Raw genomic sequence first — 27405 nt, 5'->3', positions numbered from 1 at the left:
CTGGTGTTTAAACGTTTAATTTGCTTATAAATAAAAAAAACATTTCTCGTCGTCTTTTTAGCATACAGACAAAAGAAAGGTATTATTTTAATCGGCAGTATGTCTGGTTTATTAGGGTTGATCCTGGTGACAACCACTTTGCATAGCTGTTTTAAAGGGGTTATCCAAACTAAAAAACATGCTCCATAGTGCCCGGGCCCCCCATATAGATGATACTTACCCCGCGATGCTAGGGAGGCTTGTCCCCGTTGCTGCCTGAAATTTTCTGCGCTCAAAACAACCCAACCCCCCGGTCGCTGGATGAGATGCAGCGGCGGCCGTGCGGGGACCAGGAGCTATGCAGGTGCCGGGGAGCAGGATAAGTATAATCTATATGAGGGGCCCTGGCATTGGGGGGCATGCTCTATAGTTTGGATAACCACTTTAACTGTATGTGTATAAGGCCTCATGCACACGAACGTTTTTTTTCACGGTCCGCAAAAACAGGGTCCGTAGGTCCGTGATCCGTGACCGTTTTTTCGTCCGTGGGTCTTCCTTGATTTTTGGCGGATCCACGGTCATGAAAAAAAAGTCATTTTGGTGTCCGCCTGGCCGTGCGGAGCCAAACGGATCCGTCCTGAATTACAATGCAAGTCAATGGGGACGGATCCGTTTGACGTTGACACAATATGGTGCCATTTCAAACGGATCCGTCCCCATTGACTTTCAATGTAAAGTCCGGAGTCCCTTTTATACCATCAGATCGGAGTTTTCTCCAATCCGATGGTATATTTTAACTTGAAGCGTCCCCATCACCATGGGAACGCCTCTATGTTAGAATATACTGTCGGATATGAGTTAGATCGTGAAACCTCATTTCCGACAGTATATTCTAACACAGAGGCGTTCCCATGGTGATGGGGACGCTTCTAGTTAGAATATACTACAAACTGTGTACATGACTGCCCCCTGCTGCCTAGCAGCATCCGATCTCTTACAGGGGGCCGTGATCAGCACAATTAACCCCTCAGGTGCCGCACCTGAAGGGGTTAATTGTACTATCATATCCCCCTGTAAGAGATCAGGGCTGCCAGGCAGCAGGGGGCAGACCCCCCCCCCCCCCTCCCCAGTTTGAATATCATTGGTGGCCAGTGCGGCCCCCCCCCCTTCCTCCATTGTAATAAATCGTTGGTGGCACAGTGTGCGCCCCCCCCCCTTCCTCCCTCTATTGTAATAATTCGTTGGTGGCACAGTGTGGCCCCCCCCCCCGCCTCCCCCCCCCCCTTCCTCCCTCTATTGTAATAAATCGTTGGTGGCAATCATTGGCCCCCCTCCCTCTATAGCATTAACAACATTGGTGGCCAGTGTGCGGCCTCCCATCTTGCGCCCCCCCCCCCCCCCCCCGATCATTGGTGGCAGCGGGTTACTAGCAATAGTACAAGATTCATACTTACCTGGGAGCTGTGATGTTCGTGTCCGGCCGGGAGCTCCTCCTACTGGTAAGTGACGGTTCATTTAGCAATGCGCCGCACAGACCTGTCACTGTCACTTACCAGTAGGTGGAGCTCCCGGCCGGACACGAACATCGCAGCAGCAGGTAAGTATTAATCTTCTACTATTGTACTATTGCTAAGTAACCATGGCAACGAGGACTGTAGTAGCGTCCTGGTTGCCATGGTTACCGATCGGAGCCCCAGCGATTAAACTGGGACTCCGATCAGAACTCCGCTGCCACCAATGATGATGGGGGGGAGGGGGGGGGGAGATGGGAGGCTGCACACTGGCCACCAACGTTGTTAATGCTATAGAGGGGGGGGGGGGGGGCAATGGGGGGCGCACACTGTGCCACCAACGATTTATTACAATAGAGGGAGGAAGGGGGGGGGGGGCGCACACTGTGCCACCAACGAATTATTACAATAGAGGGAGGGGGGGGGTGCCGCACTGGCCACCAATGATATTCAAACTGGGGAGGGGGGGGGGGTCTGCCCCCTGCTGCCTGGCAGCCCTGATCTCTTACAGGGGGATATGATAGTACAATTAACCCTTTCAGGTGCCGCACCTGAAGGGGTTAATTGTGCTGATCACGGCCCCCTGTAAGAGATCGGGTGCTGCCAGGCAGCAGGGGGCAGTCTTGTACACAGTTTGTAGTGTATTCTAACTAGAAGCGTCCCCATCACCATGGGAACGCTTCTGTGTTAGAATATACTGTCGGTTCTGAGTTTTCACGAAGTGAAAACTCAGCTTTGAAAAAGCTTTATGCAGACGGATCTTCGGATCCGTCTGTATAAAAACTAACCTACGGCCACGGATCACGGACACGGATGCCAATCTTGTGTGCATCCGTGTTCTTTCACGGACCCATTGACTTGAATGGGTCCGTGAACCGTTGGCCGTGAAAAAAATAGGACAGGTCATATTTTTTTCACGGCCAGGAAACACGGATCACGGATGCGGCTGCAAAACGGTGCATTTTCCGATTTTTCCACGGACCCATTGAAAGTCAATGGGTCCGCGAAAAAAAACGGAAAACGGCACAACGGCCACGGGTGCACACAACGGTCGTGTGCATGAGGCCTTAGGCCTCATGCACACGACCGTTGTGTGCATCCGTGGCCGTTGTGCCGTTTTCCGTTTTTTTTCGCGGACCCATTGACTTTCAATGGGTCCGTGGAAACAACGGAAAATGCACCGTTTGGCAGCCGCATCCGTGAGCCGTGTTTCCTGGCCGTGAAAAAAATATGACCTGTCCTATTTTTTTCACGGCCAACGGTTCACGGACCCATTCAAGTCAATGGGTCCGTGAAAGAACACGGATGCACACAAGATTGGCATCCGTGTCCGTGATCCGTGGCCGTAGTTTAGTTTTTATACAGACGGATCCGAAGATCCGTCTGCATAAAGCTTTTTCAAAGCTGAGTTTTCACTTCGTGAAAACTCTGAACCGACAGTATATTCTAACACAGAAGCGTTCCCATGGTGATGGGGACGCTTCTAGTTAGAATACACTACAAACTGTGTACAAGACTGCCCCCTGCTGCCTGGCAGCACCCGATCTCTTACAGGGGGCCGTGATCAGCACAATTAACCCCTTCAGGTGCGGCACCTGAAAGGGTTAATTGTACTATCATATCCCCCTGTAAGAGATCAGGGCTGCCAGGCAGCAGGGGGCAGACCCTCCCCCCCCTCCCCAGTTTGAATATCATTGGTGGCCAGTGCGGCCCCCCCCCCTCCCTCTATTGTAATAATTCGTTGGTGGCACAGTGTGCCCCCCCCTTCCTCCCTCTATTGTAATAATTCGTTGGTGGCACAGTGTGCGCCCCCCCCCCCTTCCTCCCTCTATTGTAATAAATCGTTGGTGGCACAGTGTGCGCCCCCCCCCCCCTTCCTCCCTCTATTGTAATAAATCGTTGGTGGCACAGTGTGCGCCCCCCATTGCTTCCCCCCCCCTCCCTCTATAGCATTAACAACGTTGGTGGCCAGTGTGCGGCCTCCCATCTCCCCCCCCCCCCCCCATCATTGGTGGCAGCGGAGTTCCGATCGGAGTCCCAGTTTAATCGCTGGGGCTCCGATCGGTAACCATGGCAACCAGGACGCTACTACAGTCCTCGTTGCCATGGTTACTTAGCAATAGTACAATAGTTGAAGAGTCATACTTACCTGCTGCTGCGATGTTCTTGTCCGGCCGGGAGCTCCACCTACTGGTAAGTGACAGTGACAGGTCTGTGCGGCGCATTGCTAAATGAACCGTCACTTACCAGTAGGAGGAGCTCCCGACCGGACACGAACATCACAGCTCCCAGGTAAGTATGAATCTTGTACTATTGCTAGTAACCCGCTGCCACCAATGATCGGGGGGGGGGGGGCGCAAGATGGGAGGCCGCACACTGGCCACCAATGTTGTTAATGCTATAGAGGGAGGGGGGCCAATAATTGCCACCAACGATTTATTACAATAGAGGGAGGAAGGGGGGGGGGGCGCACACTGTGCCACCAACGAATTATTACAATAGAGGGAGGAAGGGGGGGGGCACACTGTGCCACCAACGAATTATTACAATAGAGGGAGGAAGGGGGGGGCACACTGTGCCACCAACGAATTATTACAATAGAGGGAGGAAGGGGGGGGGGGGGCGCACTGGCCACCAATGATATTCAAACTGGGGAGGGGGGGGGGGGGGGTCTGCCCCTGCTGCCTGGCAGCCCTGATCTCTTACAGGGGGATATGATAGTACAATTAACCCCTTCAGGTGCGGCACCTGAGGGGTTAATTGTGCTGATCACGGCCCCCTGTAAGAGATCGGATGCTGCTAGGCAGCAGGGGGCAGTCATGTACACAGTTTGTACACAGTTTGTAGTATATTCTAACTAGAAGCGTCCCCATCACCATGGGAACGCCTCTGTGTTAGAATATACTGTCGGAAATGAGGTTTCACGATCTAACTCATATCCGACAGTATATTCTAACATAGAGGCGTTCCCATGGTGATGGGGACGCTTCAAGTTAAAATATACCATCGGATTGGAGAAAACTCCGATCTGATGGTATAAAAGGGACTCCGGACTTTACATTGAAAGTCAATGGGGACGGATCCGTTTGAAATGGCACCATATTGTGTCAACGTCAAACGGATCCGTCCCCATTGACTTGCATTGTAATTCAGGACGGATCCGTTTGGCTCCGCACGGCCAGGCGGACACCAAAATGACTTTTTTTTTCATGTCCGTGGATCCGCCAAAAATCAAGGAAGACCCACGGACGAAAAAACGGTCACGGATCACGGACCTACGGACCCTGTTTTTGCGGACCGTGAAAAAAAACGTTCGTGTGCATGAGGCCTTAACCAGATTATTAACCACATCATTATTAACATTTGTTATGTAAGTTATTTGTGAATCAACCTATAGACTGTAATAAATAGATTCCTGTAACAATTGCCTGCAAATGTGGTTGTCAGTGCAGAGACTGTGTAAATGAAAGAATAAGGCCATTCACCAACTGAACGCTGCTTCTTTCATTTGGTGAGGCTCCAGTCTCTCCTCTGGTCCCCAGTGTAGCTATTCCCTGGCCTCAGAGGTGGTTTATTCCGAAGCGGCACAAGGCCACAGAGTGTAGACAGAGCCTCATCCTTGAAGTAGGTGAGTACCCTTTTTCTTTCATTTAAATGCTCTCCTGTCCCTCATTAATATTTGTTTTGCAGTTGGAAAACCAAAGTATATTATATTATGAAATAAAATAATATGTAGTTAGATTCCAAACAACTACTTTCTATAGTAATATAAAATTATTAATATCAAAATATTTATCAAGTCAGAATAGAAAGAGGGATATTTCAAGAGAAAAGAAGTACAGATTCTGTTTACGTTTTACGGATTCTGGTACTGTCCTTCGGAAGCTGTTTTTTGGCTCAATAAAATATACAAATTCTGGCTAGATGCATCCTTCATCAGTGGTAATTATCGGCATATGGATTCGTATGGCTAGTATTAATCTCAGTGAAAGCTATATATGTTTATATGCAATGAGGCAGCCATAGGTAGCCTCTATAACAGTCTCAAGCTGTAGAAATACATAGGGGGTCATTTACTATCCAGAAATACGCCTATAGTCGGCATATTTCTGGCATAGATTGCGGCTTGAAGGTTATTTGCTCTGCAATCTGCAACTTTTCTCTTCTCACGCCAGGTCTAAAAAAAGTAGGGTGGGTAGGGTGTTTTAGGTGTAGAAAATGGTCTAAATGTAAGTCAGCAAGGAAGCTCGCTTACATTTAGACAGACGCTGGATATGCCAAAGTTTTGTAGAGGCTGGCGCCTCTACATAACTGCGGAAGATCCACCGTCAGCTACAGGGGTTATTAAGGGTCTAAATCGCCATTCTTAATAAATGACCCCCTTAATTTCTGGCTTTCTCCCAATACAGCCCCAGTGGACATTGCATTCCCTGACCTTAAGGTAGGTGCAACACTGTCTTTGGCAAATGTGCCACCTATGGTTTCCCTAGTGCATTGTCTGTCAGCAAAAAACATATAGGCTAATATTTCTCTATGAATAACTCACATGCACACTGGTCCAGTTTCAGCATTGTAGCAAGTCCCATTATTGGAACAGTAAGTATTATTCTGAGCACATGGTCCATAGCACTGACAGGACTCATTACAGGTTATGTTGTAATTAGTGAAGTTCAAGCTGCATGTCATATAAGCTTTCAGTTGAGCTACACCTAAAATATACAAAATAAAGAGTAAACTTATTGTTGTAGATGTATGTTCATATCACAGTTTGAGTAGAATTCGAATTTATGATCAAATGTATTCCATAGTCCTAGGTAAATGCTTTCGCATATGGTAACATTTTCTGTTGCGGCTGAAATATTGATCTGTATTTCATCATTCTAGCTTTCATTGTCTTATAGGCATGGAATACGACTGTAATAGGAACTTCCTGCCCTTGGAAAATAGAATATTCCGAGTTATCTCTATAAACCTCATTGACTTGTAATACTGTAAGTTTCCTTATTGTTACTGGAAAGAATAAAACAGCATGCTACTTAACACTAGAATAATGCCACCATATCTGATCAGGGAAATCCGACCAATGTACCCACTGCCAATCACTAGAAAGAAGTGGTAGCAGAACTAGGAAAGTGGCATGGCACCGCACCACACTCTTCTTGATTTTATTTGAGCAGCCTCATTGTGGGCCATTCAATATAATGGACAGACCTTGTAGTCTCCAACAGGGTATGAAGTGGCACTGGGTTTTCCTAACTCTGCTGCCATGTCTTTCTACCATATGGTAGAGGTTAAAGCAGTCGCATCCCTAACCATCCTTTTTTTTGCAGACCGCATGCGGAACCATTCATTTCAATGGGTCTGCAAAAAAACGAAAGTTACTCCGTGTGCATTTAGTTTCCGTTCTGCAAAAGAATAGAACATGAACTATTATTATCGGGCAAGGATAGGACAAGTAGCTGCAGACAGTCCAAGAAACGCTCATGCGTTCTGACACGCCGTGTCCCTATCCATAGCATAGCTATGTGTAGGCGTTTTTTGGACTGTCTGCAGCTAATTTTTTCTATATGGATTTATGTCTGAATAAGGCTAGTTTCACACTAGCGTCAAAATTATCTGGCAGGCTGTCCCAGCAGAGGAACAGCCTGCCAGAGTTCATCACATCTGGCATAGCCAGAAAGCACCAGAGCACCGCCAGGCCCCATTGACTATATTGGGACCCAGGGGAAGGGATCCAACCTGTTTGCAGGATTAGTACCGGGATCTGGCCAGACAAAAAATTGTGCTTGCCAAATCCCAGCGCTAATGCCCGAAAGCGCCAGATCCCCACCTGATCCCTTTATCATCAATGGGCTCCTGTTGGGAAAGGGAATATCTGGCTGTGCACCATACAATGAACTCCAGTAGTGTGAAACTAGCCTAAAGCTCCAATTGTAGGATCTTGAGCCTCTGGACTTTATTTTGTCTACATCCTAGCAATATGCCAACAATGTCCACACGGCAACACATCAAATATAGTTTACAATTGATGAAAAATATTTTTAGAAACAAAAGCTTACTTATTATAGGAGAAGACACAGAAGATACGCTCACGTTTTCAGCTGAGATGTCATTACTGGTGAAAAATGCATTTTTGACGTCATCAGTCAAATTATTGTTCATGTAGTCAATTCCTGTCTGGTTGTTTGGGTAGCTATAGATTCCAGAAGTATTGACAATGATGCTTCCGTTACTGTGAAACAAAATGGCAAAAAGAGGGGTGGATGAACTACAAGAGAAGACACAATTCAGTCCCCCAAAAAATCAATGGTCATAAGGTCATAAAAATATAAAATGAATCTGCATATAATATTGATCCTATTAGTCAATGCTAGATTGGAACACGTTCCTGTCTTTTTAGGCTTCGGGTATTATTTAGCTGAAAAAAATATGCAAGTAGAATCCTATTTTATGATTTTATGATTTTCTGACAACTGCAACCAGAATATCAATCCGACTCTATGACTGTGTGTGATACAACATAGGAATGTGTTTGCTGCACTATAGACCCCCAGGGGCTCGCAGACGGGTAGTGGTTGTTGTCATGTGTATTTTATCTGTCATTTCTCACAAATCATCATTGTCTTGGAGTGGAGGAGGGAAGACTTGGCGATGTGGACCAATGATTGGGAGTTTGTGATCACCATAGAGTGTGTTTGTGTGTGTATGTTTCTATAGGTAGGCAGACAATGTCATAGAGCAGCAGGAAATGCTAGCAGAATGCTTGGGTGTATAGGGAGAGGCATCACCAGTAGAAAGAGGGAGGTGCTCATGCCGCTCTACAGAGCACTAGTGAGACCTCATTTGGAGTATTGTGCGCAGTACTGGAGACCATATCTCCAGAAGGATATCGATACTTTGGAGAGAGTTCAGAGAAGAGCTACTAAACTAGTACATGGATTGCAGGATAAAACTTACCAGGAAAGATTAATATGTATAGCTTGGAAGAAAGACGAGACAGAGGGGATATGATAGAAACTTTTAAATACATAAAGGGAATCAACAAGGTAAAAGAGGAGAGAATATTTAAAAGAAGGAAAAATTGCTACAAGAGGACATAGTTTGAAATTATAGGAGCAAAGGTTTAAAAGTAATTTCAGGAAGTATTACTTTACTGAGAGAGTAGTGGATGCATGGAATAGCCTTCCTGCAGAAGTGGTAGCTGCAAATACAGTGAAGGAGTTTAAGCATGCATGGGATAGGCATAAGGCCATCCTTCATATAAGATAGGGCCAGGGGCTATTCATAGTATTCAGTATATTGGGCAGACTAGATGGGCCAAATGGTTCTTATCTGCCAACACATTCTATGTTTCTATGTGTACAGGGATTTCCCATCTGGGTGTATCGGGTGAAGCATTTAACGTATGAATTTTGTGTGTAATAGAGTGAAGAGCTTAACGCCTTCAGGACCCTGCCATATTTCACCTTAAGGACAAGGCCGTTTTTCAGAAATTTGACATTAATCACTTTATGTGGTAATAACTTTGGAACGCTTTAATTATCCAAGCCATTATAAGATTGTTTTCTCGTGACACATTGTACTTCAAGATAGTGGTAAATTTCAGTCAATATTTTAAATTACCCAAAAAATTAGAAAAATTTGCAACTTTTCAAATTTCAATTTCTCTGCTTTTAAAACAGGTAGTGATACCTCATATAATAGCTAGTTATTGCTTTACATTTCCCAAACCCACTCTTTAAGGATCAGTTCAGGTCTGAAGTAACTTTGTGGGGCTTACATAATAGAAACCACCCATAAATGGCCCCATTTTAGATGGGCTAATGTCAGCAGAACATAACTGTATGACTCATATTTACCTGCCTGCCACCGTTCGCACAAAAAAAGGACTTTTATGATATGCTATTTTTTTTTTTTGCCCGATTGTTTTATGTAGGGGCTTATTTTTTGCGATATGAGGTGACGGTTTTATTGGTACTATTTTGGGGGTCATACACCTTTTTGAAATCTTGATGTTGCACTTTTTGTGATGTAAGGTGACAAAAAAATTGTTGTGTTAGCACAGCTTTTATTTTATTTTTTCTACAGCATTCAGGTGAGGGGGTGGATCATGTGATATCAATACAATTTTATGTGTTTTATTTTGGAAAAGTTTTTTTTTTTTACTTGAAACTTTATTTTTGTTATTATGAAAAACACTTTTTTTTAACTTTTTTTTAAAACTTTTTATTTTTGTCCCACTCTGGGACTTCCACTTCTGGGTTCTGATCCCCTCTGCAATGCATTACAATACATCCTGTATTATAATGCATTGACTGTCAGCTTTTGTGCTGACAGCCTACCTGTAGGACCCAGCCTAAGGGGCTGGATCTCACAAGCTTCCGTAGAAGGCAAGCCCTGACGACAATGGAAGGCATCGGGCTTGCCTTCTCTGCCATCGGGTCCCTGTCACTGCAGCACGGGGACCCGATAGAGATGCAGAAGGCACCCGTACCTTCCGCAAACCCTCTACATGCCGCTGGGTTTTCACCGATGCTGGCGTATGCTCCCGCCCAATAAGCCCGCCGTACATGTACGGCGCTGGTGCTTAAGTCACATCCACCAGCGCCGTACATGTACGGCGCAGGTCCTTAAAGGGTTAAATGGTGAGCGACGAATAGTTTGTTTTCCATTTATCGGATCTTTCAACCTTATAGTTGGTCACCACCATATCCCCTCGACTAATCTGAAATCTGCCAATCATCATCAGTTATAATTGCTCTAGGGGGAAATGAGCAACAATCTCAGAAATGAGCAAACAGCTAAAATATTCCACAATTATTCTCTTATCTGGCTGCACATCTTTCAACCTCAAACAACTTGCTAAATTGTTTCTTGCTGCTTGTTAATTAAAAAAAATAAAATAAAAATATCTTTGCCCATCTAGTAAGACTGACATATCACAGCATCACTGACTTAAGGGTGGGGGGTTCTATGTAGAGAGGTCATATGTGCAACCTCTACAAAGCTCATAGCCCCTACAAAGGGCATATCATGTTGTATTCATGTTATATTAGCCACTGCAAAACTCATAACAGCCGGTGAGCAAAAATTATACCAGTGACTACAAAGTTCAAATCAGCAGCTTATATGATGGACTAATAATATGAGCTTCAGAGGCTGATATGGCCTCTGTAGTGGCAGATATGGCCTTTGTAGGCACATGTGACTTCTGCTTGCTTGTTTGCACTGTTGAACCGAAAATGTCCATTTGATCCAGGTTTAGAACTGTTTTACAGACATATTAAGGAATTGCAAAAATAGAAATAATTCAGTACTGCTGCAAGTTGTACTATTTTACTACTACTACTACTACTACTACTACTACTACTACTACTACTACGACTACTATGTTACTACTTATAAATAGACTATGCATAAATTACCTGAACCCATGTAGTATCATTTTCTGAAAATACTGTGGTGCACTCTGGTATATTTTTGTGAAATTCTAAAAAAATAAAAATGTACATTTCTAGTATAAACATTAATTTTCTGTACATACAACAATACAATCTAACAATAGATAATGTACAGATTAATTCACTGTTATAAACTTGATAAAGGTTAGTCATAGAACATTGTTTTACAGCAGAGCTTAAAGGGTTCAACTTTAGAAATCCCAGTTTGCACACCAAAAAGGAGTTGTTGGAATCACATGAAACTTTCTATGTGTGAATTTAATGTTGCTATATGTAAGTGATTACAATATTAGAGCAAAGAAATAAGTTTATTTGGGAAACTAGACAATTGACAGATGGCTCTAGTAGTCTGTTGGGCAACCTCTAGCCTGGATACAAGATGAGATACAGTTGGGCATGGGTGCATACAGGTTCTGTATGGTATCCTGTGGCACATTTGCCCACAAATGTTGCAGTTGGACCTGCCTCATAGGCTGCCAAAGCTAGCTTTCCAGTTGGTCCCATAAATGCCCAATTGGCGATAAATCTGATGACCGGGCATGCCAAGGAAGTGTTGTAATCTGGATGAGACATTCCTGGGAAACCTTTACTGTGTGTGGGCGAGCATGAAAAATGCCGGTTAGAAGCCATGCTATGAGAGGCAAGACATGTGGTTGCAGGAGCTCAGCTGTTAGTGTCTCTCATATCATATGTGATGGCTCCCCAGATTATCATGCCTCAAAGCTTGCGCTACATTCAGAATGCCTGTGACTTCAGTAGAGCTACAGCTACGGAAACTCACAGAGGTCAAGAAGCCAACACGTTTCAAAAAATTGCGCTTTTCAAAAACACTCAAACTGTTCAAAAAAGTGCAACTTTTTGTAACATGTTAGTTTCTTGACCTCTGTGAGCTTCCGTAGCTGTAACTCAGGTCATGTCACAGATGCTCCAAATGGAGCGCAAATTTTGAGGATGGAGGGCTGCTGCTTGCTGGGGCACGCTTCTGACATTAGCTGAGACTGCTCCCCACGACTTCAGAGTTTGGACAAAGATAGAAGACATACCACTTATGGACTTTACAAATGAGGACTCTACAACAGCCCAGGTAGACGTGATCAGTCCTTTTCAGGTCACAAGTGCAATCTCCCAGGGCAGTGACACACATGTGGTGGCCCCTAACCTGCAGTCTGATGTTGGCGGCAGTTTCATGATAGGTAGTTAGTGCAGAGACAATCTTGTTTTATTTTTCTCTTATCAGTCAGCTGTGGCACTGACAGTTTTCTCTGCAGCACTATCTTATACCTACAGTAGTGGCAGTGTTTGTATATTGTTGAAGATTTAAGCCGTTATGAGGGCTGCATAGCCAAACCCAAACAGAACATGGATTCATTGCTAAAGATGACACTGTTTCGGTCTGTAGCAGTCCAGGTTTCTTGTCCGCGACACTGCAAACGAAGGTGATGATAACTGACTGTCAATGGCAGGACACGTAATAGATGCATGGAAACCAAATTTCCTTCTACTAAGCAGAAATGGTCCGGGCAGAAACAGGGGTGTGTAAATATAGGACCACCTGTGTCTGGATGGTGGACAACAAAACTGTGGAAGATGCTCATGTTTGTTGGCAGGTCTAACGATCCTCTCTACAGGTGATCTGTCTGGGCTGTCTGGAGCCTGATCTGCGTGTGTGTGCCCTGAGGTAACCACTGATCCCAACATCTCCTAACAGCTGGGTCAGAACAGCCTAGCTGTTTTGTTGAAATGACCATCCAGCTTCCCTCAGTCCAATGATGCACCCTCTCTCAAAGTCTGTCAACTGGGTAAAATGTCTTTAAGTCTGTTGTAGAGGCATGTCTAGCAGTCAACGATCTCTCACCAAGAAGTATACTACCCAAAAGTAGCCTCTGAAAGCCTTTTTATAAGGCAGCAGTAGAAGAGCTCCTACCTTCTTGTAGTGAAACCCAATATCTAATCAGACTACATCTGCAATTATTTATATATCTTCCTGAGACATAACTGCATTCCGCGTTTTGACATTTTTATCTGGGTGCGTTATTTATTTATTTTTTGGCAAAGAGTGAAGTACATCTTATTACCTTTTCAATCTCAGCAGCTAGGGTGATGTATTCAGGTGAAGAGTTATTTGCAAGTTGTGGAGTATATGTTCTGTTCAATGTTGCGAGAACATTAATACTCTTAAAAGGACCCTTGTTTGTATCTAAATATTTAAAAAGTAGAAGTAGTCAGAGAGAAACATTTGTTAAATCAATATAATTGCACTAACAAGAATATCATTTCCATAAGCTAAATGACATGGGAAAATTACACTTGAACACCACAAGCCATGGGCATTAATTTGGAGGTGGGTCCCCTTTATTGCTACAAAGCCCGTATTCTTCATTTTACTAGATGTAGAGTATGGCTGCAGGGGTTTGTGACTATTAGGCTGGGTTCACACGAGCGGATGCCGTGCGTGGCATCCGCTCCGTTAAAGAGTGCCAATACCCGATGCAGACTGCAGAGGCACGGAGCATTAACATGACTGACAACTGTGATTTCGTAGTAAAGAGGTCACAGAGAGGCACGGAGCATTATCAGTCATGTTAATGCTCCGTGCCTCTGCAGTCTGCATCGGGTCTTGGCACTCTTTCACGGAGCGGATGCCACGCACGGCATCCGCTCGTGTGAACCCAGCCTTAGACAGAGCTTTAGTGAGGCTGGTAATAAGTTTTAGGGTGGAGTTAATGTTTTAGCCCTCACCAAAGCATGTAATAAAAGGGGTTTTCCAGGAGTATACATTTTATGGGCCTGTGCTACAGTACCGTGCTCAGCCATAACTACAGATGAGTTGTTGTGTCTGGACAAACAAGGAAGCATCTTCTTTCTGATGATAGCTGCAGTCTTTGATTTGGACCCTGATGGCCTATCCTAAGGATACAGTGCTTTGAAAAAGTATTTACCCCGCACATGATTTCTTCTATTTTTGCAAATTAATCACTTCTAAATGTCTAAATGCATCCAACTAACCAATATAAAATAAAGACAACACAAGTAAATACAAAATGCAGCTTTTCAATGCTCGTTCTATTTATTGAAGATAAAGATTTTTTTCAAACCTTATATCAGTGAAAGGGTAAATGCTTCCATAAATCTAATATCTGGTTGTGCAACCCTTGGCAGTATTAACTGCATTCAAACAAGAGTCTTTTACATCACTATGGATGAATTTTGGGCCACTCTTGTTTGTGGGATTGTTTTATGTGGGAACCCCCACATTACTGGACTGGTAAAGGGAAGATTACTTACCTGCTTCCCGGTGCTGGTTTTCTGCTCTTTCTCCTCCAGGCATGCCATGCTCCGCTGGGCTCCCTCAATGTAAACATCTGGTTTGACATTGCTGCAGCCAATCACTGGCCACGGCGGGGACCTGATCCCCTTGCATCATGTCAACATTTGTCATGGTGTAAGGGGAGCTGGTCTCCACCTTGGCCAGTAAAGAAGCCCAGTGGAGCATCGCAGGCCTGGAGAAGAAGAAGCGGGGAGCCAGCACTAGGAAGCAGGTAAGTAATCTTACCTTTTCAGACTCTGGGTGTTGCCAAAAAAACATTCTTGCACAACCCCTTTAAGTTTGTTTCTTTTGAGAGATTCGGCTTGACTTTTTAGTGTGCTTTGGATCAAACAAGGTCCTGCAGCAAAAAAAAATATATAACAACCCCAAACCATTACAACAGTCACCATTATGTTTGATTGTTGATATGATATTATTATGGTGGAACTAAGTATTAGCTTTATGCCAGATTTAATGGGACCAGTGATTCATCAATACACAGAATATTACCTAAAAGTTTTGGCGTCATCTAGATTTTTTGGCAAATGCAAGATGAGCCTTTGTGTTCTTTTTGGTCAGCAATGGTCTGCACCTTGCAACTCTCCCATGGATGCCATTTTTGTGTTTTCCTTATTGTGGAATCATGCACGTTGACCTTAAAGGTCATCAGCAAATAGCATTTATTCTGTAAAGAAAGTTATTACAAACCCCTTACTAATGTATTGTGATTGTACATATTGCTTGCTTTTCCTATAGTATGCAAACATGACCACCGCTGATGGATTGCAGGGTTGCCGTAACCATGGAAACAAGCAGTGTATAATGTGATGGAAAAATGAATCCAGCAACAAAGGAAGCAATATGGATAATAACAATACATTAGTAAGTGCCTTGTATGGACTTTGTCTACATGAGAAATGCCATTTGCTGAAGTAAGGCAACAACTGAAGCAAGTGAGACCTGCAGTTTGTTAGATTTTCGTCTGAGTTCTTTTGTGCCCTCCTGGTTGAGCAGTCAATGCACCAATGGTGACATTTTTTCCCCAGTTGCAGGTAATTGCTCTCACTATGGAGTCTAGGATCATTAGCAGTGGTTTTGTAACCCTTTCCAGGCTGGTAGAATTCAATAACTTTTTCATATCGGTATTTGAATCTCTTTAGAATGTGGCATCATGAGCTGCTTTTTGAGATCTTCTACACAGCTTTACATTGCCAGGCGGATTCCATTTAAGTGATGCTTTAATCTAATCGGTTTGGCAGTAATCATGTTTGGGTATAGCTATATAAATTAAACTCAGTTGTGAATTTGGTTAACTGGTTGAGCTAAGGTAGTAGCTTAAAGGTGGCAATTACTTTTTCAAATAGGGCCAGGTAGAGCTTAACAATTTTTCCTTCAGTAAATTAAATCATCATTTAAAAACAGCATTTTGTGGTAACTTGGGTTATCTTTGTCTAATGTTAAATGTAATTTGATGATCTGAAACATTCAAGTGTAAAATAAATTATGCAAAAATAGAAGAAATTGGAATTGTAGATCTTCCAGGTCACAGATTTTAGAGATGGTTTCACATTGCTGTTTACCCTTATATTTCATGGAAATAGGTAGTAGTCTTAGTTGCTACTTTAAAGGGGTATTCCCATCTGGACAATTACGGTATATCGATAGGATATTCCATAAATGTATAATAGGTGCAGGTCCCACCTCTGTTACTATTTCTATCTCAAGAGCAAGGTCCTGCCATGAATGGAGAATACCCAGCAAATGGCCAGCCACCGCTCCCTGTGGGGTTTCTGTAAAGAGCCAAGCAGTATCATAGCTATTTTCGAAAGTCCCATAACAATGAATGGTGGCATGTCAACACATGTGCTTCTTGAGTGTCATTATATATTGTAGCATCAGAACTTTCCTGCACTGGAATTAATGGGCTCAACAAGGGAAGAATCCTACAGGAATAGTATTATACAGTACCCTATTAAATAAATGTGTGACCATATAATGCACAGTCATGCCAGGTTTGCCAGATCAGAAGCCATTCAATTTAAAGTGTAACTGATATTTTCAGGGTTATTTATATGAATACATTCATTTTTTTAAAATATATTTATACAAAGTGCTCAAAGAAGTTGGACTCACCTATTATTACATCCACAGAATTGTTTCCATATTGACAGTTGTGCCCAAATCTGAAATTTGGACACTGCAGTGTGGAAGGTTTTTCTGATGTTGGTTTTATAGGTCTTTTAGTGGCTTCATCTGTGGAGAGAGCAGCACTCAAGGTCATTGACACATATAAAGCACTAGATGGTTTTAATACATCTAATGGTTAGGAACTTTGTACACCCAAAACTGCTGTAGATTGTTTGGAATTGGTTGGTGGTGATGTTTGTGTTATATTTGATGCCACTGTATATGACAAAAAAATTGGAGGTTCTGCTGACATTGCCACTGTACTAAGTTGTGATGACTGTAGAAGAGTTGATGTATCCTGTGTGTGAGGTATTGTGGAAATCTGTTCATTGCTTAGTGATGAAAATCTAGTTGTTGCAGATTCTTTATGGTCTACTAATATTTTTAATTGTACATTTTCTATCACTCCTGTTGACATGTCTTTCAATGTTGATAAATCAAAACTTTCAAAGGATTTAGAAGCTGCAGTTGATGCCTATGTCAATTTGGAAGCACTTGTGACAACTTCTTTGGATGTAGTTACTAGTTGTGTTACAGTTAATGGCCATGTATTTTCATGTGCACTAGATGTGCCTTCAATAGATTATGGTGTTTAAGGTGCTGATGAAGATGTTGAAGGTCGAGAAAACGTGTGACATCTACAGTGGAAGGGAGTTGTGCTATTTTATGTGGATGTGATAACTGTACTAACATTAATGTCTTCTGTGTGTAGTTAGCTGTTCTTTGCTTACTAATGAAAATGTTACTGTTGTAGTATCTGTGGTATACTTGTTGACTTACCTTTGAACGTTGAGATTTCAGATGTTTGAAATGATTTTTTAGCTGCGGTTGAAAAGACTTCTTTTGCTTCGGAAGCAGCTCTAGTTGAAGAGATTAGTAAAGGTTGAGAAGTAGTTTCCTGTGTTGATGTTTGTATAGTAGAGGTAAAAGGTGATGATTCTGGGAAGGTCAAGTTATCTGTCACATGAGAACTGCTGGGGCTAGATTCCAAGGATTCATTTGTTGGTGTTATGTGCAATACAGTTGACGCCTCTGTAGTTTGATTTGCTGTGGGTGAGGTGTGAGAAGCATCAAAAGAACTTGAAGTCTGTGAGAATAGAGAAGATCCAGTGGATTCTGCAGAATGTGCAGTTTGAGTTGAAGATGCATCTATCCTTTCAGTAGATTGTGGAGTTTTAGATAGTGATAAAGATGTTGAAGATCCAGAAGCAGTTGAGACTTCCATAATTGTTGAGGGCTTTAAAACGGTGGTTATATGTGATGACTGTAGTGCTGTTGATGTCTCCTGTGTTTCAGTTGCAGTGGTAAACTGTTGTTTGGTTGCTGATGAAAATGTATTTGTTGTTGTTGTTGTTTCTGTTGACCGTACTGGTGTTATTGGAACACTTTCTGTTAAGCTTGATAAAAAATCTTTTAGCGTCGAGGTTTCATATGTATAAATTGAGTTTTCAGCTTTGGTGGACGTGCCCTTTGTTGCTTGGGAAGCCCCTGATGTTTCTCTTGTTGATGAGCTCACTAAAGGTGGAGATGTAGATGTTTTTTGTGTTTCTGTTGATGTTTGTATGGTAGCGGTTAAATGCGATGATTCTGGTAAGGTTGATGTATCTGTCACTTGGGAAACACTGGCGGTAGATTTCAAGGATTCTTTTGTTGATGTTATATGCAATACAGTTGATGCCTCTGTTGTTCGATTTGTTGTAGATGAGGTGTGAGAAGCGTCAAAAGAACTTGATGTTTGTGATAATGAAGAAGATCCAGTGGATTCTGCAGAATGTGAAGTTTGAGTTGATGATGCTTCTATGCCTTCAGTAGATTGTGGAGTTTTAGATACTGATGAAGATGTTGAAGATCCAGAAACAGTTGAGACTTCCACATTTGTTGAGGGCTTTGCCACAGTGGTTGCCTGTGATGATTGTAGTGCTGTTGATGTCTCCTGTGTTTCAGTTGCAGTGGAAAGCTGTTGTTTGGTTGCTGATGAAAATGTTATTGTTGTTGTTTCTGTTGACCGTACTGGTGTTATTGGAACACTTTCTGTTAAGCTTGTTGAGATATCTTTTAGCGTCGAGGTTTCAGATGTATAAATTGAGTTTTCAGCTTTGCTGGAAGTGCCCTCTATTGCTTGGGAAGCCCCTGATGTTTCTCTTGTTGATGAGCTCACTAAAGGTGGAGATGTAGATGTTTTATGTGTTTCTGTTGATGTTTGTATGGTAGAGTTTAAATGCGATGATTCTGGTAAGGTTGATGTATCAGTCACTTGGGAAACACTGGCGGTAGATTCCAAGGATTCTTTTGTGGATGTAGTGTGTAATACAGTTGATGCCTCTGTTGTTCGATTTGTTGTAGATGAGGTTTGAGAAGCATCAAAAGAACTTGATGTTTGTGATAATGAAGAAGATCCAGTAGATTCTGCAGAATGTAAAGTTTGAGTTGATGATGCTTCTATGCCTTCAGTAGATTGAGGAGTTTTAGATACTGATGAAGATTTTGAAGATCCAGAAGCAGTTGAGACTTCCACAGTTGTTGAAGGCTTTGCCACAGTGGTTGCCTGTGATGATTGTAGTATTGTTGATGTCTCCTGTGTTTCAGTTGCAGTGGAAAGCTGTTGTTTGGATGCTGATGAAAATGTTATTGTTGTCGTTTCTGTTGACCGTACTGGTGTTATTGGAACACTTTCTGTTAAGCTTGTTGAGATATCTTTTAATGTTGAGGATTCAGATGTATAAATTGAGTTTTCAGCTTTGGTGGACGTGCCCTCTGTTGCTTGGGAAGCGCCTGATGTTTCTCTTGTTGATGAGCTCACTAAAGGTGGAGATGTAGATGTTTTTTGTGTTTCTGTTGATGTTTGTATGGTAGAGGTAAAATGCGATGATTCTGGTAAGGTTGATGTATCTGTCACTTGGGAAACACTGGCGGTAGATTTCAAGGATTCTTTTGTTGCTGTTATGTGCAATACAGTTGATGCCTCCGTAGTTTGATTTGCTGTAGGTGAGGTGTGAGAAGCATCAAAAGAACTTGATGTTTGTGATAATGAAGAAGATCCAGTGGATTCTGCAGAATGTAAAGTTTGAGTTGATGATGCTTCTATGCCTTCAGTAGATTGTGGGGTTTTAGATACTGATGAAGATGTTGAAGATCCAGAAGCAGTTGAGACTTCCACAGTTGTTGAAGGCTTTGCGACAGTGGTTGCCTGGGATGATTGTAGTACTGTTGATGTCTCCTGTGTTTCAATTGCAGTGGAAAGCTGTTTTTTGGTTGCTGATAAAAATGTTATTGTCGTTTCTGTTGAACGTACTGCTGTTGTAGGAACACTTTCTGTTAAGCTTGTTGAGATATCTTTTAGCATCGAGCTTTCAGATGTTTGAATTGAGTTTTCAGCTTTGGTGGAAGTGCCCTCTGTTGCTTGGGAAGCCCCTGATGTTTCTCTTGTTGATGAGCTCACTAAAGGTAGAGATGTAGATGTTTTTTGTGTTTCTGTTGATGTTTGTGTGGTAGAGGTAAAATGCGATGATTCTGGTAAGGTTGATGTATCTGTCACTTGGGAAACACTGGCGGTAGACTTCAAGGATTCTTTTGTTGCTGTTATGTGCAATATAGTTGATGCCTCCGTAGTTTGATTTGCTGTAGGTGAGGTGTGAGAAGCATCAAAAGAACTTGATGTTTGTGATAATGAAGAAGATCCAGTGGATTCTGCAGAATGTAAAGTTTGAGTTGATGATGCTTCTATGCCTTCAGTAGATTGTGGAGTTTTAGATACTGATGAAGATGTTGAAGATCCAGAAGCAGTTGAGACTTCCACAGTTGTTGAAGGCTTTGCCACAGTGGTTGCCTGTGATGATTGTAGTATTGTTGATGTCTCCTGTGTTTCAGTTGCAGTGGAAAGCTGTTGTTTGGATGCTAATGAAAATGTTATTGTTGTCGTTTCTGTTGAACGTACTGGTGTTATTGGAACACTTTCTGTTAAGCTTGTTGAGATATCTTTTAATGTTGAGGATTCAGATGTATAAATTGAGTTTTCAGCTTTGGTGGACGTGCCCTCTGTTGCTTGGGAAGCCCCTGATGTTTCTCTTGTAGATGAGCTCACTAAAGGTGGAGATGTAGATGTTTTATGTGTTTCTGTTGATGTTTGTATGGTAGAGGTAAAATGCGATGATTCTGGTAAGGTTGATGTATCTGTCACTTGGGAAACACTGGCGGTAGATTTCAAGGATTCTTTTGTTGCTGTTATGTGCAATACAGTTGATGTCTCCGTAGTTTGATTTGCTGTAGGTGAGGTGTGAGAAGCATCAAAAGAACTTGATGTTTGTGATAATGAAGAAGATCCAGTGGATTCTGCAGAATGTAAAGTTTGAGTTGATGATGCTTCTATGCCTTCAGTAGATTGTGGAGTTTTAGATACTGATGAAGATGTTGAAGATCCAGAAGCAGTTGAGACTTCCACAGTTGTTGAGGGCTTTGCCACAGTGGTTGCCTGTGATGATTGTAGTGCTGTTGATTTCTCCTGTGTTTCAGTTGCAGTGGAAAGCTGTTGTTTGGTTGCTGATGGAAATGTTATTGTTGTTGTTTCTGTTGACCGTACTGGTGTTATTGGAGCACTTTCTGTTAAGCTTGTTGAGATATCTTTTAGCGTCGAGGTTTCAGATGTATAAATTGAGTTTTCAGCTTTGCTGGAAGTGCCCTCTGTTGCTTGGGAAGCCCCTGATGTTTCTCTTGTGGATGAGCTCACTAAAGGTGGAGATGTAGATGTTTTATGTGTTTCTGTTGATGTTTGTATGGTAGAGTTTAAATGCGATGATTCTGGTAAGGTTGATGTATCAGTCACTTGGGAAACACTGGCGGTAGATTCCAAGAATTCTTTTGTGGATGTAGTGTGTAATACAGTTGATGCCTCTGTTGTTCGATTTGTTGTAGATGAGGTGTGAGAAGCATCAAAAGAACTTGATGTTTGTGATAATGAAGAAGATCCAGTGGATTCTGCAGAATGTAAAGTTTGAGTTGATGATGCTTCTATGCCTTCAGTAGATTGTGAAGTTTTAGATACTGATGAAGATGTTGAAGATCCAGAAGCAGTTGAGACTTCCACAGTTGTTGAAGGCTTTGCCACAGTGGTTGCCTGTGATGATTGTAGTATTGTTGATGTCTCCTGTGTTTCAGTTGCAGTGGAAAGCTGTTGTTTGGTTGCTGATGAAAATGTTATTGTCGTTTCTGTTAAACGTACTGCTGTTATTGGAACACTTTCTGTTAAGCTTGTTGAGATATCTTTTAGCGTCGAGCTTTCAGATGTTTGAATTGAGTTTTCAGCTTTGGTGGAAGTGCCCTCTGTTGCTTGGGAAGCCCCTGATGTTTCTGTTGTTGATGAGCTCACTAAAGGTGGAGATGTAGATGTTTTTTGTGTTTCTGTTGATGTTTGTATAGTAGAGGTTAAATGCGATGATTCTGGTAAAGTTGATGTATCTGTCACTTGGGAAACACTGGCGGTAGATTTCAAGGATTCTTTTGTTGATGTTATGTGCAATACAGTTGATGCCTCCGTAGTTTGATTTGCTGTAGGTGAGGTGTTAGAAGCATCAAAAGAACTTGATGTTTGTGATAATGAAGAAGATCCAGTGGATTCTGCAGAATGTAAAGTTTGAGTTGATGCTTCTATACTTTCAGTAGATTGTGAAGTTTTAAATACTGATGAAGATGTTGAAGATCCAGAAGCAGTTGAGACTTCCACAGTTGTTGAAGGCTTTGCCACAGTGGTTGCCTGTGATAAGTGTAGTGCTGTTGATGTCTCCTGTGTTTCAGTTGCAGTGGAAAGCTGTTGTTTGGATGCTGATGAAAATGTTATTGTTGTTGTTTCTTTTGACCGTACTGGTGTTATTGGAACACTTTCTGTTAAGCTTGTTGAGATATCTTTTAATGTTGAGGATTCAGATGTATAAATTGAGTTTTCTGCTTTGGTGGACGTGCCCTCTGTTGCTTGGGAATCCCCTGATGTTTCTCTTGTTGATGAGCTCACTAAAGGTGGAGATGTAGATGTTTTTTGTGTTTCTGTTGATGTTTGTATGGTAGAGGTAAAATGCGATGATTCTGGTAAGGTTGATGTATCTGTCACTTGGGAAACACTGGCGGTAGATTTCAAGGATTCTTTTGTTGCTGTTATGTGCAATACAGTTGATGCCTCCGTAGTTTGATTTGCTGTAGGTGAGGTGTGAGAAGCATCAAAAGAACTTGATGTTTGTGATAATGAAGAAGATCCAGTGGATTCTGCAGAATGTAAAGTTTGTTTTGATGATGCTTCTATGCCTTCAGTAGATTGTGGAGTTTTAGATACTGATGAAGATGTTGAAGATCCAGAAGCAGTTGAGACTTCCACAGTTGTTGAAGGCTTTGCGACAGTGGTTGCCTGTGATGATTGTAGTACTGTTGATGTCTCCTGTGTTTCAGTTGCAGTGGAAAGCTGTTTTTTGGTTGCTGATGAAAATGTTATTGTCGTTTCTGTTGAACGTACTGCTGTTGTAGGAACACTTTCTGTTAAGCTTGTTGAGATATCTTTTAGCGTCGAGCTTTCAGATGTTTGAATTGAGTTTTCAGCTTTGGTGGAAGTGCCCTCTGTTGCTTGGGAAGCCCCTGATGTTTCTCTTGTTGATGAGCTCACTAAAGGTAGAGATGTAGATGTTTTTTGTGTTTCTGTTGATGTTTGTATGGTAGAGGTAAAATACGATGATTCTGGTAAGGTTGATGTATCTGTCACTTGGGAAACACTGGCGGTAGACTTCAAGGATTCTTTTGTTGCTGTTATGTGCAATACAGTTGATGCCTCCGTAGTTTGATTTGCTGTAGGTGAGGTGTGAGAAGCATCAAAAGAACTTGTTGTTTGTGATAATGAAGAAGATCCAGTGGATTCTGCAGAATGCAAAGTTTGAGTTGATGATGCTTCTATGCCTTCAGTAGATTGTGGAGTTTTAGATACTGATGAAGATGTTGAAGATCCAGAAGCAGTTGAGACTTCCACAGTTGTTGAAGGCTTTGCCACAGTGGTTGCCTGTGATGATTGTAGTACTGTTGATGTCTCCTGTGTTTCAGTTGCAGTGGAAAGCAGTTTTTTGGTTGCTGATGAAAATGTTATTGTCGTTTCTGTTGAACGTACTGCTGTTGTAGGAACACTTTCTGTTAAGCTTGTTGAGATATCTTTTAGCGTCGAGCTTTCAGATGTTTGAATTGAGTTTTCAGCTTTGGTGGAAGTGACCTCTGTTGCTTGGGAATCCCCTGATGTTTCTCTAGTTGATGAGCTCACTAAAGGTGGAGATGTAGATGTTTTTTGTGTTTCTGTGGATGTTTGTATGGTAGAGGTAAAATGCGATGATTCTGGTAAGGTTGATGTATCTGTCACTTGGGAAACACTGGCGGTAGACTTCAAGGATTCTTTTGTTGCTGTTATGTGCAATACAGTTGATATCTCCGTAGTTTGATTTGCTGTAGGTGAGGTGTATGAAGCATCAAAAGAACTTGATGTTTGTGATAATGAAGAAGATCCAGTGGATTCTGCAGAATGTAAAGTTTGAGTTGATGATGCTTCTATGCCTTCAGTAGATTGTGGAGTTTTAGATACTGATGAAGATGTTGAAGATCCAGAAGCAGTTGAGACTTCCACAGTTGTTGAAGGCTTTGCCACAGTGGTTGCCTGTGATGATTGTAGTACTGTTGATGTCTCCTGTGTTTCAGTTGCAGTGGAAAGCTGTTGTTTGGTTGCTGATGGAAATGTTATTGTTGTTGTTTCTGTTGACCGTACTGGTGTTATTGGAACATTTTCTGTTAAGCTTGTTGAGATATCTTTTAATGTTGAGGATTCAGATGTATAAATTGAGTTTTCAGCTTTGGTGGACGTGCCCTCTGTTGCTTGGGAATCCCCTGATGTTTCTCTTGTTGATGAGCTCACTAAAGGTGGAGATGTAGATGTTTTTTGTGTTTCTGTTGATGTTTGTATGGTAGAGGTAAAATGCGATGATTCTGGTAAGGTTGATGTATCTGTCACTTGGGAAACACTGGCGGTAGATTTCAAGGATTCTTTTGTTGCTGTTATGTGCAATACAGTTGATGTCTCCGTAGTTTGATTTGCTGTAGGTGAGGTGTGAGAAGCATCAAAAGAACTTGATGTTTGTGATAATGAAGAAGATCCAGTGGATTCTGCAGAATGTAAAGTTTGAGTTGATGATGCTTCTATGCCTTCAGTAGATTGAGGAGTTTTAGATACTGATGAAGATGTTGAAGATCCAGAAGCAGTTGAGACTTCCACAGTTGTTGAGGGCTTTGCCACAGTGGTTGCCTGTGATGATTGTAGTGCTGTTGATGTCTCCTGTGTTTCAGTTGCAGTGGAAAGCTGTTGTTTGGTTGCTGATGGAAATGTTATTGTTGTTGTTTCTGTTGACCGTACTGGTGTTATTGGAACACTTTCTGTTAAGCTTGTTGAGATATCTTTTAGCGTCGAGGTTTCAGATGTATAAATTGAGTTTTCAGCTTTGCTGGAAGTGCCCTCTGTTGCTTGGGAAGCCCCTGATGTTTCTCTTGTTGATGAGCTCACTAAAGGTGGAGATGTAGATGTTTTATGTGTTTCTGTTGGTGTTTCTATGGTAGAGTTTAAATGCGATGATTCTGGTAAGGTTGATGTATCAGTCACTTGGGAAACACTGGCGGTAGATTCCAAGGATTCTTTTGTGGATGTAGTGTGTAATACAGTTGATGCCTCTGTTGTTCGATTTGTTGTAGATGAGGTGTGAGAAGCATCAAAAGAACTTGATGTTTGTGATAATGAAGAAGATCCAGTGGATTCTGCAGAATGTAAAGTTTGAGTTGATGCTTCTATACTTTCAGTAGATTGTGAAGTTTTAAATACTGATGAAGATGTTGAAGATCCAGAAGCAGTTGAGACTTCCACAGTTGTTGACGGCTTTGCCACAGTTGTTGCCTGTGATGAGTGTAGTGCTGTTGATGTCTCCTGTGTTTCAGTTGCAGTAGAAAGCTGTTGTTTGGATGCTGATGAAAATGTTATTGTTGTCGTTTCTTTTGAACGTACTGGTGTTATTGGAACACTTTCTGTTAAGCTTGTTGAGATATCTTTTAATGTTGAGGATTCAGATGTATAAATTGAGTTTTCAGCTTTGGTGGAAGTGCCCTCTGTTGCTTGGGAAGCCCCTGATGTTTCTCTTGTTGATGAGCTCACTAAAGGTGGAGATGTAGATGTTTTATGTGTTTCTGTTGGTGTTTCTATGGTAGAGTTTAAATGCGATGATTCTGGTAAGGTTGATGTATCAGTCACTTGGGAAACACTGGCGGTAGATTCCAAGGATTCTTTTGTGGATGTAGTGTGTAATACAGTTGATGCCTCTGTTGTTCGATTTGTTGTAGATGAGGTGTGAGAAGCATCAAAAGAACTTGATGTTTGTGATAATGAAGAAGATCCAGTGGATTCTGCAGAATGTAAAGTTTGAGTTGATGATGCTTCTATGCCTTCAGTAGCTTGTGGAGTTTTAGATACTGATGAAGATGTTGAAGATCCAGAAGCAGTTGAGACTTCCACAGTTGTTGAAGGCTTTGCCACAGTGGTTGCCTGTGATGATTGTAGTACTGTTGATGTCTCCTGTGTTTCAGTTGCAGTGGAAAGCTGTTGTTTGGATGCTAATGAAAATGTTATTGTTGTCGTTTCTGTGGAACGTACTGGTGTTTTTGGAACACTTTCTGTTAAGCTTGTTGAGATATCTTTTAATGTTGAGGATTCAGATGTATAAATTGAGTTTTCAGCTTTGGTGGACGTGCCCTCTGTTGCTTGGGAAGCCCCTGATGTTTCTCTTGTTGATGAGCTCACTAAAGGTGGAGATGTAGATGTTTTATGTGTTTCTGTTGATGTTTGTATGGTAGAGGTAAAATGCGATGATTCTGGTAAGGTTGATGTATCTGTCACTTGGGAAACACTGGCGGTAGATTTCAAGGATTCTTTTGTTGCTGTTATGTGCAATACAGTTGATGTCTCCGTAGTTTGATTTGCTGTAGGTGAGGTGTGAGAAGCATCAAAAGAACTTGATGTTTGTGATAATAAAGAAGATCCAGTGGATTCTGCAGAATGTAAAGTTTGAGTTGATGATGCTTCTATGCCTTCAGTAGATTGTGGAGTTTTAGATACTGATGAAGATGTTGAAGATCCAGAAGCAGTTGAGACTTCCACATTTGTTGAGGGCTTTGCCACAGTGGTTGCCTGTGATGATTGTAGTGCTGTTGATGTCTCCTGTGTTTCAATTGCAGTGGAAAGCTGTTGTTTGGTTGCTGATGGAAATGTTATTGTTGTTGTTTCTGTTGACCGTACTGGTGTTATTGGAACACTTTCTGTTAAGCTTGTTGAGATATCTTTTAGCGTCGAGGTTTCAGATGTATAAATTGAGTTTTCAGCTTTGCTGGAAGTGCCCTCTGTTGCTTGGGAAGCCCCTGACGTTTCTCTTGTTGATGAGCTCACTAAAGGTGGAGATGTAGATGTTTTATGTGTTTCTGTTGATGTTTGTATGGTAGAGTTTAAATGCGATGATTCTGGTAAGGTTGATGTATCAGTGACTTTGGAAACACTGGCGGTAGATTCCAAGGATTCTTTTGTGGATGTAGTGTGTAATACAGTTGATGCCTCTGTTGTTCGATTTGTTGTAGATGAGGTGTGAGAAGCATCAAAAGAACTTGATGTTTGTGATAATGAAGAAGATCCAGTGGATTCTGCAGAATGTAAAGTTTGAGTTGATGATGCTTCTATGCCTTCAGTAGATTGTGGAGTTTTAGATACTGATGAAGATGTTGAAGATCCAGAAGCAGTTGAGACTTCCACAGTTGTTGAAGGCTTTGCCACAGTGGTTGCCTGTGATGATTGTAGTATTGTTGATGTCTCCTGTGTTTCAGTTGCAGTGGAAAGCTGTTTTTTGGTTGCTGATAAAAATGTTATTGT

General features: G+C 42.1%; 1 protein-coding gene across 1 annotated transcript in view; it reads right to left on the bottom strand.

Moving 5' to 3' along the window:
- The window catches only part of LOC120994153 (mucin-16-like), a 78340-nt gene that overhangs the window by 33160 nt on the left and 17775 nt on the right, over positions 1-27405 (bottom strand). Inside the window, exons 2-7 of the mRNA XM_040422626.1 lie at positions 17226-27318; positions 16392-16511; positions 13027-13148; positions 10916-10980; positions 7550-7722; positions 6037-6199 (exon numbers count right to left, since the gene is read on the bottom strand). Coding sequence (XP_040278560.1) covers positions 6037-6199; positions 7550-7722; positions 10916-10980; positions 13027-13148; positions 16392-16511; positions 17226-27318 — 10736 coding nt within the window. The remainder of the gene's footprint in view (positions 1-6036; positions 6200-7549; positions 7723-10915; positions 10981-13026; positions 13149-16391; positions 16512-17225; positions 27319-27405) is intronic.

Source organism: Bufo bufo, chromosome 1 (genome assembly GCF_905171765.1).
Source record: "Bufo bufo chromosome 1, aBufBuf1.1, whole genome shotgun sequence".
Classification (NCBI taxonomy): domain Eukaryota; kingdom Metazoa; phylum Chordata; class Amphibia; order Anura; family Bufonidae; genus Bufo; species Bufo bufo.
Note: the sequence above shows the minus strand (reverse complement) of the source record. Positions and strands in the feature narration are given on the sequence as shown.